Source organism: Tinamus guttatus, unplaced genomic scaffold (assembly GCF_059628265.1).
Source record: "Tinamus guttatus ecotype Peru unplaced genomic scaffold, ASM5962826v1 Tinamus_guttatus_pri_ptg000119l, whole genome shotgun sequence".
Classification (NCBI taxonomy): domain Eukaryota; kingdom Metazoa; phylum Chordata; class Aves; order Tinamiformes; family Tinamidae; genus Tinamus; species Tinamus guttatus.
The window spans coordinates 1,003,146-1,015,495 of record NW_028288653.1 but is presented as its reverse complement, the minus strand read 5'-3'; the positions used below and the strand labels follow the sequence as shown (position 1 = coordinate 1,015,495).

General features: G+C 38.0%; 1 protein-coding gene across 1 annotated transcript in view; it reads left to right on the top strand.

Moving 5' to 3' along the window:
* TRANK1 (tetratricopeptide repeat and ankyrin repeat containing 1) overlaps positions 1-3,396 on the top strand; it is a 33,541-nt gene extending 30,145 nt beyond the window's left edge. The window contains exons 22-23 of the mRNA XM_088521352.1: positions 1,691-1,792; positions 2,688-3,396. Coding sequence (XP_088377478.1) covers positions 1,691-1,792; positions 2,688-2,794 — 209 coding nt within the window. The 3' untranslated portion in view covers positions 2,795-3,396. The remainder of the gene's footprint in view (positions 1-1,690; positions 1,793-2,687) is intronic.
* The last annotated feature ends 8,954 nt before the right edge of the window (positions 3,397-12,350 follow it).

Here is a 12,350-nt window from a genome sequence, read left to right as displayed (position 1 = left end):
GTTTCCATTTTATTTTAAACAATTGTAATGAGTCATCTGTGGCCAAACTTCCAGGCCTGACAAAGCTCCATCCGTGAATATTTGTGTAGGTCATATACCTCAAGTCATATACTTCAAGTAGCTGAGGAGAGAGGAGCTGAGGCAGCATGTAAGGAAAAAAACATTTTCCCCCAAAAAAATTTCCAAAACAGTATTAGGTAGTTCAGATAAAACAAATATTCATGTTTTGTTAAACTACATGATCAGATGTGCTTTGTTTTCTGAATTTATACAATCCTAAAACACCTTCTAAGGTGGCACTGGATCTGATAATCTTTAGTAATTTTCTTACTGTTTCTTAAATGTTTAATTCTGCTAACCATGCTAATCTGGGTATGCAGGAGTAGAGTACCACTTGAAGTACCCTTTGTTGGTACAACTGTTGGTTAGGAATATCTCTGACTATTCTGCCCTTGATTTTGCTAGAACTAAACAACAGTCGATATTTGACTACAAATCCGTATGGGAACAAGCCATCAAAGGCAAAACTAGAACACCACTCTTGTCCAGTATGTCAGGGTACTTACGAGATGCATATTTCGATACTTGCTTTCTTTCCCCATATTCTTGCAGCTGATTTGCTGGGGGGTTTTTTTGTAGGAAAAACTGAGTCAACAAATGAGTGACCCAGGAGCAAAATTGTTTGAGGTATTTGCTCTGGGAAAGTGACATCTGAAATCAAAACATTGTTACTGATTTTAATCATAGAGATTCACCAGCCCTGTCAAGCTGTCAGTTTGCTTTTGATGGCTGGCAGTAATAAAAAATCGAAAGGCTTGACATGATATATACATATATATATATATTTTAAATAAATAAGTATATTCAAAAAGATATTCCAAACGTGCTTGAATGAAATTCTGTTCCACAGGTGACCCTGTGTTTGCAGGGGTGTTGGACTAGATGATCTCTAGAGGTCCCTTCCAACCTTAAGGATTCTGTAGTTCTATGATTCTATGATCATCAGTTCTGATCAGTGGAATATGTTAAATTGGTAACTAAATGTTAGGTTGTGCACTTTGCTTTGATGTGTTAACTTTCTCTTTACTCCAAATGAAAAATCTTTACATATAGATGAAGTTCACAATGTTTGCTGCTGACAACAGATATCATGTGCTCAGTGAACTGAGATAGTGATGGATAAAATTAATATAAATGTTAATTAGCTAATGCTTGATTTTGTTACGTTAATTGCTTGGTGAATGTTACCTCCACTTGGTGGAAATCTGTTTACAGAGTTAGTTGCCTTTGGAACTCCTTTTCCAGGAGCTATTAAATGAGGGCCCCAGCGTCTTGAGTCCTTGTTGGACTTTGACTTACAGAATTTCAGAGGGGTTCCTGGAAACCAGGAATTCTTTTTTTTTTTTTTTGATGTCCCAAAGTAGATGAACCGTAGTGCTGCCAGAAGGTCCAGGTATACCGCAGAGATGGAGACATGAACTCCTCTCATTGTGCTAGTAATGTTGACTGGCATGGAGGATAATACAAGTAGCATTTCTGTCCCCAGCAGTGGATTTGTGCACGTAATTGCCTCTGCCTGGGACTTCCTGCTTTGCAGGATTGTCGTGCAGCACAATTCTATGACATCTTGGTTTTGCTTGGCTTTTAGCCACTGTTAGTGCTCTGAAATACTAATTGCGCTCTCTTCTAGCTGAAGAGGTAATGACACAACATGCCAAGAAGTTGTCTGCCACCATTGATGAGGCTCATAAGTGGCTAAAGAAAATGGACTCGTATAAAATAAAGGAAGAAGGTATGTTTTCAAATGACACAAGTTTCTGTTCTCCACAGCAGTCAGTTCAGTAATGGTCTCTAAACATCACCTCAGTCTCAAAGTCGGGGTTTTGTGGCTATTTACTTAGACTTAATTACTGAGGCCGGAAGAGACAGATGCCTCCATGGAGTACCTTGGAAAAGACAGATTATCCAGTTGTGTTTCTTGGTCTTTGAAACAGAGTACAAGCCTCAGAGGAGACCACAGGGTGGCTCAACTGGGCAAACTTCCTCCCCTGGCATTGGGTGAATCCTAGCCTACATGTAGAGCATAGGGACACGCGTACGTGCACCTGCACATGCACACACAGCTATGGTCCAAGTGCCATTTAAGTAGCAGGACTGCAGCAATTATGTAAAAAGGAAGCAATAAGGATTACAAACCACACCATATGTAAAACATGAAAGCAGTTCTGTTTTAGAGAATTTGATCATGATGAAGCTTTGTGTTACGCCTTGCTATTCCAAGAAGGACGTATTTAATAAGCCTCCATGGCTCTCGGCATCTTGCGGGCAACATTAAAGTTTGTCTTACACTCTTTCGAAGTTGATAGTTGATGTTACTGTTTGCTGAAATTGCATCTGAACAGAAGAGCTCATTCTTGCCTGAAAAAGTCAAATGCTATAACAGTATAAACAGATTTTCAATGAGAAAATAAAATTCTAGTGCAACAAGTGGCCCAGCAGTCTCTGCATCCTAGCAGAGCTCTCAACCACAAGTGTGAGTCATATGAAATCCAGTGCTTCCTAAACATGGTTTTAACATACACAAAGACCGACTGACATAGAAAAGAGTCACAGAATAGTTTTGTCATGCCATTAAAAAAGGTGTCAAGTTTTTACACTTTACTTTAATTTTCTTGTTTCTATTATAGGCTCTGCCAATGATAGAGACTTGGAAAATGAAGTTGAAGATGAAAGCATGGCCTTTGAAGAACTCGCGTATAAAAAAATTGCAAGAAAAAAAAGATATAGAAAATAGTAGTTAGAAATAAAATGTGGTAGCTATTCTATTCTCCTAACAGTATAATTTCTCAAAAGAATATTAAAAGCGTTAAGAAGAAAAATATAAGAATGGGGTCAGAAATGGGAAGCGTCAGAGGAAAAATAGCAGCTTATGCAGTTGGTTTTTATTACTTGTATTCAGTCAGAATAATTACCTGTCTTGACATAATTGTTAAACAATTAAACAATCCTGTTATGACAGGATAAATTTCCTTTCAAACAAATGTGTTAACTTGAAAGTAATAAAAACCAAAGAGTAGCTTTTTGCTTAATCATGTAGGAAAAGGTAATCATGTTTCTGCCTTATCTCAGGGGTTATTTTTTGCCTAGTGTTCTTTTTTTGTTTCCCTGTTAATTTACGTACTGATTCTTCTGAGCTGGAACGCAGAAAAATAAGAAGATAAATTTCTCTAAGAAGTTTTAATTGATAGTTTTAGACAACCATTGTAAAGCCACCGTCTTCTGTGTCTTGTTACGTCTGCAGGTTTTTGAATCTACAGATAGGGCACTTTGAATATCTCTCATTTTAATTTTGTAGACAAGAATGGTCATTTCTTAACACATTCCTATTTTTCAACAGTGTATATACTTCGAATTATATAGGTATGAAAATTATCTGCTTGATCAAGTTTTGATATAAACTGTTACCTGCTCATACTGAAATAGAGATTATGGTTCCTTAGAGAATATTATACATTTCAAGTGTTTTATATCTTTTAATTGATACCTTTTGTAATGGATGATAATGTTTTATTAAACCTGTAGGATTATTGAAATCATTTGATCTTTTCTTTTTTTTTAATGCTTTATGAATGCCGTAGATGACTGGCTACGTATGTGAGGTTAACAGGTTAGGTCCGAAGTACAGTATCAGTTCTTACCAATACTGTTTAATTCTGGTATTTCAGTGTCTCAAACATACACTAGTCTCCTTCAGACAACTTTCAATGCACTCGTTTTGTGTATTAAACATGCTTAGCTAGGGTATTGTTTACTTGTTGAAATATCTTGCCTTGTCAAGAGAGTGTCTTTCTATAAATAAAAAAAGTATGTTTTAATAATGACACTTTTGCAGAAAACTTAATAACTTGTTATTGTGCTGTCTTGGAAGTGGGACACTTCACATGGGTAAAAATGAAGTGCTGGCTGTAGAATGGAGCGGTGTGGGCAGCAATAATAGTTAACTATCACACTGTAATTGCTCATCTGCCAGAAGGCAACACTTTACTAGCTGCTTGCTTCTTTTAAACTCCTGTTAAGCAGGCATGTAGAAGGAGTTTGAAAACATACATGGATAAAATAGAATGCCAGACAATTGCACAGTATAGGAAGTAAGAAAGTTAAATCATTAATGTAACTTCTTAGGCTCTTTGCTTATGTTTTGATTGAAGTTTCGTTGGCTTGATGTTTCAAAAAGGGCTTAACAGCCTTTCTAGTTTTTTCATTATAAAAGCTCTTGTCATGATGTGTATTTTGCATATAATGCTACTCTATAAACATTTCCTGTTCAGTTTCTTGACCTGAGTATTTTAAATATGTTCCATTAAATATCATACAAAACTCTTAATGATAATTACAATTTAAATATCCTCATTCTTCACATTTTTATGTTCTAGTGAACATATTTTTACTCTGTGGGTAAAAGAGCTTTGAAAACGTAATTGCATAACACCAAGCAAAGAGAAAATGAAGAAAGAGCAAGCATCTAAGCTGCATTACATTAAGAATTCCTTCCCGGATGTTTTTCTTTGAAGCAGGGAAGCTACGATCCTGGATATGTTTCATTAAAAAAAAAAAAAAAGAAAAAAAGAAAAAAAAGAGTGCTGGCTATGGTTTTGGACCAGTTCTCGGATGGAAGTCATTTCATTGGCATGCAGAATCATGAAAATTCATGTTTCAGAGCTTACAATTTCAGAAGAATATTAGCCAAGATGTTGGCAGTGCTCATGCAGAGTTGGGAATTCTTTCCCCCTGTGATGATACACATAAATGAGCATACACATTTCTCTTCTGTGGTAGTCTGTTAAGATAATAATGACTTGTGTGCATTTATCTGATGTGAATGTGTGATTAACAAAATGGATTTCATCTGTATCTAATCCTTTATTATTATTATTATTATTGTTACTGTTGTTGTTTTTCTGATTATTTAAAAATCCTTCTCACCCCTGGTAGGAAGCTACAGTGTTCTGGCACAGGTAGGAAGATACAGTATTCTGGCCTTTGACTTGAAGGGGCTTAAGGACTATGACAGGTACAGGAAACAGAAGAAACAGGAAACAGAAGAAAGAATCATTTACTGTAGTTTGGGAGAAAGGGTTGTGGCGGGGGTCTAAAAATATGACATGTATTTCTCCAAATTCCAAGCTCCTCAAGAAGAAGAAAAAAATCCCTCAATTGCCTGAGCCCCCATATATTAATATATTAATGCAGAGAGGGGCTTTAACGGAAGGACATTTTCAAAGCCTTTTCTCTTGCATTCTTCTTAAAAAACATCCTTATATAATATTGTCCAAAGATTTTTTCCTAACATATTCCTAAAAACGACTAGTTCTTAGCAACTCTGATTCAGCCAAACGTTTAAACACTTGGCGTGTTTTAAGCACTTGCTTTCATTTGCAAAGGGAGGCCTCTTGCCTTTATGCTCACTGCAGATGTGGAAGATGGACATGCCACAAAACGCACGTCTGATCTCAATGTTTTAAGTAAGAGGTTTTATTGCCAGCAATCCTTGAGATGTACCTTGTTCAAAACCAGTTATGCAGTGCCCTTTCTCATCTGGAAGGCAACTACAGCCGTTGTTGCTGAGCCTCTGCTTCTGTTCTTGGGGATTCAGTTTTCATGAAAAACATCAGTTTTCACCTCACTAAAGTAAGACTTCCTATGTCTTGCTGTGTTGTAGCACTTCTATCATTCAGCCTTCCAGTTAGCATGTAGTTCAGAAATCTGTTAGTAAAATACTTTACAGCACCTGCATAGTTGCTCATCTTTGTGCAGTAGATCTCTTAAGTTTTGAATGCCTTTCCCAGCACTCATGAAGTGAAAATACAGGCGGTTATTTCTGGAAAAAAGCAAACAAGAAGACACCCAAGTTTTAAGTTTAACAGGTATCACTGGTGATGGGTTGTCTGCAAGGAAGTGACTCCAAGTACATCTTTTGCGTGCATGTGTATGTGAAGAACTCCTGCTGGAAGGAATGTTGCTCTTTCAGAAAAGGTACTTGCCCAGATTTAATGACATTGGAATTAATTAATGCCTTAGAAATAGTGTAAGGCTTAACAGTTGTAAAGTGTATAGATAATAGGAACTATGGCAGATCTGTTTATCCCAGTTCAAAACCCACATAAGAACTAGATGTTTTCTGGAAATACTGCCAATATAGCTGAAGTAAGGTGAATTGCTGGTAGAGCAGACATTGCGCTCCGCACTTAACTGGAGCCTTTCTCAGAATTGGTTTGAATTTGCTTTGGTCATGCAATGGAAAGGTTTGTATTTTATTTATTTTTAGGACAATTCTGGCCCAAGATTTCTGAATGCAAATACACTCAAGTGAAGTAGTGTCAGACACCTGATGCAGGATACGTCAAGTCTAACACCCATCAAGGCAGCCCTATTTTCAAATGAATAGCCATTCCAAACAAACATCTGCAAAAATTAGACCGTTTACTTCAGCTCCTCATCTCTGGGCTTGTGGTACTGGTTTTAAGCCAGGCTCTGAGCATGGTATGTGTATGTGCATAGGTGGTGTTTGTGGTGGTGGTTGGTTTTTGGGGATCATGTTGATCCTGCCTTGCCTGTAAAAAGATGTGTTAGTGTCTTTGAATTCTTATTCATGATTGTTCTGTGCTGCTTTATTTGTGAAAGCAGTGTAACTGGTAAACCTGCCTACAGTTCATGTTAGGCCTAGTCTGCATGCCAGCTTTCATGGTTTAAGGGAATTGTTAATGATTTAAGTAATTCAATATTCCAGACATTCTGATTAACTTAAAGGAGCTCAAGATTGTCTTGACAGTGTTTATTGACCAAGCAAAACTTATTTCTAAATCATTCTGTGTAAATCAGTGCTGAAATTTTAGCAAAGTGACAGATTTAGGTTAACTCTGAGCCATTCTACAGGAAAATAAATTACAGTGATGACAGGGGCTAGTTAGCATTTTTTTTTTTGTAAGTAAATCCCCATAATTGCCTTTTTATGAAAGGTGAGCAGGTCTTTACAGATGCTGTGTTGCCTCTTTGGGGACTATTCATTATAATGTTTGCTTGCCCCGGGCTTGAAATGTTTTATGTAATCATGGGATGTGCTTTTTTTTTTTTTTTTTTTTACCTTCAAACAATCAGGGATGGAACATTCAAGGAAGCACACTGAGCTATTAAAAGCTGGCTGCTTCCCTAGAAATACAGAAAAAAAGTAGTTTAAAAAAAAAAGAAACAACAACAGGAAATGACTCCATCTAGTACAACTGTTAGGGCGCTTCCACTGCTCAGCAAGGTTCTTATCCTGTGTATTGACATGGAGGAGAGGTTAACCAGCCCCCTTTTTCCTCCTATGGCAGTCCTTGCAAAGGTGGTATTAGAAAAGTTTTGCAGCTGTCTCCAAGCATTGCCTTTTCTTTCTTTTTCTGTGTGTCTTTTTTTGTCTTTTTTGATGTAAGTAGATGAAACCTTATATCAGCCAAATGTAGGATCTGCTACTGACTTGCCTTGTCAACTTAGAAGATTGCTGAATGTTAAATTACTGCAGTATTATTAGTAATGTTCCAGCCAAGGTCAGTATTATTTGGGGCTCTCTACGTGCACTATACAGTCTTTTTTTTTCCCAGGGAGTTTACATTTCTGGTAGTGGTGGGCAGGCTCAGCAGACCCCACATTTTTTCCACAATTCCTGGGTAAAACATGGCCTAGTTTCCTTAGTGGACACTTTGAGCACTTAGCAGGGTACTCTTGGCGGGAGCCCTGCATAAAAACAGAAGGATCAAGCTAAAAGGAGTACTTAATTAACGACAACAACAGAAAAATCCTTTAAGCTTCCAGCAACTCGGCCTGTCTCTATAAACAACATGCCTGGGCAATGTCACTTTTTCTTGATGCTGTCACTTTCAGTGTGTCTGCTGTTTGGACAAGATTAAGCATAAGGCATTAGGAAGGCATTTCCTACCATGGTACATTCACAGATTCTCACTATTTCTCTACTTTGGCTTTAGGAGTCACTGAGCTTAAAAAGGAAAATCTTGTACTATAACCAACTATATCTGTGAGCCTGCTATTTATTTATAAGCTGTGTTCTGCAGCAGGTTTGTTGTGGTGGGGAAGGAGGCTTGTTATTTGGAATATTTTTAGTATAGCCTGGTTAGAACTTATTGTTATATTAAACGTTATTAAATATAAATAATAATAGTTTCTTGTTATTATGTAATATTTTTAGTATAACCTAGCTAACTGGTAGAGTGCTGTGAAGAGAAAGGAGAATTTTGTCCATTTCCACTACCTGCTCTAAGGCCAAAAGACCCTTTTCTTCCTCTCAGCCTTGTCTATTCTGTGTTTTCTAGTTTAGAAATACTCCCTGTGCCTATTTCTTGCTGGTGTCTTTTTGAAGATATTGTGACTCAGGAATCATCAAGATCATAATGATGAGTCTTTAGTAAGTCATGCTTTGATTTAACTCAAGCTTGTGCAAGGCTGAGGTCATCACGTGGGACTGGCCACCACTCCTCAATAGGCAAACGCTTCCATGTAGTTGTAATGAGCTTTTAACATGAACTGTTACCACTTTTTAGTGTAGACAGGTTGTAAGAAGCCTTTTGTAAGACTTGCTGATGCATGACTTGAAGAAATTGTGTAGCTTTGGAGGAAAAGGCACAATTCAAAGCTGTAGCATGGACCTGCATCTCCATATTGCAACTAACCAACTGAAGTGAGGAAGAACAGAAGATGCTGCCTCTTGACTGAGACTCGTCTTCTAGCCTTCCCCATTTCAAACCCATCCTGCAAAGATTACTGAAAAAAATGTGGAAAAACAGGTTAAAGCACTTTTCATGAGGATCCAGGGTTGTTTGGCATCGCAGGCATGTTTTCTCCACTGACAACAAGCAATGCTTTGAGTTTAGTGATTGAACGTATATTCAGTCCTAGCCTCCTCCATGCACAGGAGCACTTGAATGGGGGTAGACATGGAGAAGTCATCAGCCACAGGCACCATAGGCTCCTCAAGCGCCTGCACTTCCCAAATGTTGAAATTAGATAGCTCTGATGAAGAAATATGCTTTTACCTGAAAACAATCTAGCCAGGCTTCCACATTGGTTTTCCTTCTCAGGCAGCTCACATGTGAAATGATTCCCTCGGACATTGTTTCTTCTAGCCTGTCTCAGATGTTTTATATTTGTTTGTACCCACATGCACGTCTATGTGTATATATATACACCATTACATATATTTGAGGAGAATGCACCCTTTGGCTGATCAAACTCAAAAAAAAAAAAAAAAAAAAAGTTCCAGATACTGCAAACCTTTAGCTTGATTAAAGTTACAAAATTCAGAATAGTAATTTTGCTGGGGAGCATTTACCTCGGTAGTAAACAAAGTGATGACCCCATTTTTCTTCTACTATTGTACTTACAGTATCTTGGGCTCAGATTTTGAGGTCTGGAAGAGAATACAGCCTGAAAAGTGTTTTTTGTATTCCTTTTAGTTACTTTTGGTGTATCCTTGGTGTAATCTTGCCCTCCTGATCACAAGCTTTCCTTACCCTTCATAGTTCCAATACCACTGGCTTAAAATTTTGCACACTGTCTCAAAAACGGTGTTACATTGTGTGTATAAACAATGTTGATGCTTCCTATATTTCTTTTTATTTCCTGAGCCATTTAGAGTGCATTCAGCCAAACTTCTCTAATTTTCTCCCTTACCCACTGCACTGGAGTCAGTGCTTTCTTTCCAGGTAGCAAGTCTCAAAGGAACACTTGTTTCCAGGGCCCAAGTAGTTAAGAGAAATATCAGCAGGTCACAAGACTCATGCCAAAAGCCCCAGATTTGGAAACAGTGAGGCATATGACTGTTTGTAGCAGGGAAGAAAAAGAAAGCAAAATATTCTTTAATGCCAGAATACAATGTCTGTTCTTTCCATTCCTAAGAGATACAGCAGATATGATCAGCAGTGGACACCCTAGGGGGTCTTAAAGCAGCTTTTTAGTGAGCGCCTAATAGAATCTGCTCCAGAATCCTCCTCTTACAGGGGATGTTAACGAAGAAGCAGTGTCGTACCTTGAAATGAAGCACTTGGGCAGTGGGTGTGCGTGGAGGAGAGAGTAGGATCGTACTGGAAAAAGCGCTCGCATTTTTAGCCAGACAGTACTTCTGCAGCAAATAAAATCTCTGCCTCCGACAGATGGAGGAGAGCTGAGTGGGAGGGAAGTTTGGAAGGCGCTCTTGGTAACTTCTGTTTGCTCGCTGCTTCGAGTCCAAGGGAGGATGCATGAAATATCAGTCAATAAAAGGGGAATTAGAAAGTGCAGCCACAGCAAGGAGATAGCTGCAGTGCTCTGTAATTATGCAGCAGCTCTCAGCCATGACTACACGCTTTGCCAGCGTTCGTCAGCTTAGCTTAATGATATCCCAGTGAGCGTGTATCCATCATCCCTATTTAGAGGTGGAGGAACTTGGGAATGGAGAGCATGCGACAAGCTTGAGAGGTGAAAATACTAATCCAGCCGTCTGGAGGCCCTATAGGTCTGGAGCTCCTCATGCGCCAAGGCCAGGACCCTGCTCACCATATGTGTCAGTCTCGGCCTAGTGACATGGACAGTTCTTATTGCCTGCTGAACTCTCCCTGGAGTGCACTCTCCCTCGTTTATCCTGATCAGGCTTAATTTATTTGTCCCTTTTGTTAGAACTGATGTCTTTAAAGTCATCCTGAAAATCATTTTTATATCTGAGAATGGCAGGAGAATAGGCCTGGGTTTCAGTGAGGGAATCACTATGTGAAAGAGAGTATGTGTGCTGCTACCCACCAGCAGAACTGTAGTTCATGACCATACAATCATTTCAAGTTTCTAATCTAATGTGAAACTGTGTGAACACACACTTAAAGCTATGCATCTCCCTTAGGATTTGTGCTGTTGGTTTGGGGAAAAAAAAAACTCCCTCTGACAAGACCTTAATACGGAGTATTTGAGCCTCAGTGTCCAAGCTGAGAGGGACTTTCTCAACCACAAGGGTCTGTTGACTCAGTTGGGTATCAGAAAGGACTGGATGTCCATAGTACTACACTTGTGTACACTGGAGAAGGCCTCAGGGCAATGAGCTTCATATTTCCTTTCTGACATCCTAGAAAGTGTTTATTTCTGTGGTGGGGAGACTGTGTCTCCAGGCACATGGGGCTTTTTTAAGCTAAATTCCTGAAACTTTTTATTTCTTGGGTATTTTTTTTTATGATTTGTGAGATGATTCTGCTTCTGTCTCATAGGAGCCTTGTGTTCTGGTCACTTGATTTGGCATCCAAAAATATGCACTTGGCTTCTGGATTTACTCTTTTAACTGTATGATCTAGGACAAATCAGTCCTGTTTGTTCCTTCCTTGCTAAAATAGGGTAGCCAAATGCATTCTGTAAGTGTCTGTCTCTATTCCCTTACTATTTTTATAATTGCAAACTATTTATGTCATAAATGCTGACTCAAAAATAAAAATATTTCATTGAAGCTGTAAAGGAAATGACCCTACCACTTTTTGTCCCTCTTTGGGGATCTTTGTCCTACTTTCTGTCTCACATATTAGTCTTGGCTGATATGAAGAGATGCAGAGCCTTGAGCAAAAAAAAAACAAAATTTACAAAGAAAAACAGAAAAATCTTTTTTTTCTTTAATACAAAAGAAAATTAATGTTAAACAGAATGAAAGCACTAACTGACCCATTTCCAGGCTAACTTAGGAGCATATGAACAAAGAAAGAAAAATCTGAGTTTGATGGTTTATTTCTCTACCTTGTTGAGATAGATGAAACAAACCCTGAAGGCTTCAGTAACGGCAGGCAGGCAGGCAACTGGGACCACTGTCAAGAGTATTTTCTAAAAGAATGTGTTTATGACTCATGACCTGAATATTGATATGACAACATATATTACAGAGCAGCTGTAATTTATGACATTAATATAAATTGCACTTTAAAAAAAAAAGTGTCTGTATATGTGCTACCAATCAGAAGAGTTCAGTCAATGAAAGGTCAAATCACCTGTAATGATTTAAATAGAATTTGCTGGAGTGATAAATTATATGTGGATAATCTTATTTTTGCTGCATGTCAACTAAATTCAATACAGTGATCATTAGAGTCTGACAAGTCAACTGGGAGCTAAAACCTGGAGAAAAAAAAATAAATAATCTGATGGCAAAACTTACAATATGGGAGTTAATATCCACTAACATTAGATATTTTGAAGGACATATGGCCCAAAAGAATTTGTTATTTAAATAGTTTTAGGTTCTTTTTTTTCAATAAATGTTTTGATATTATTTATTCATAACATTTCATATATTTATGTTT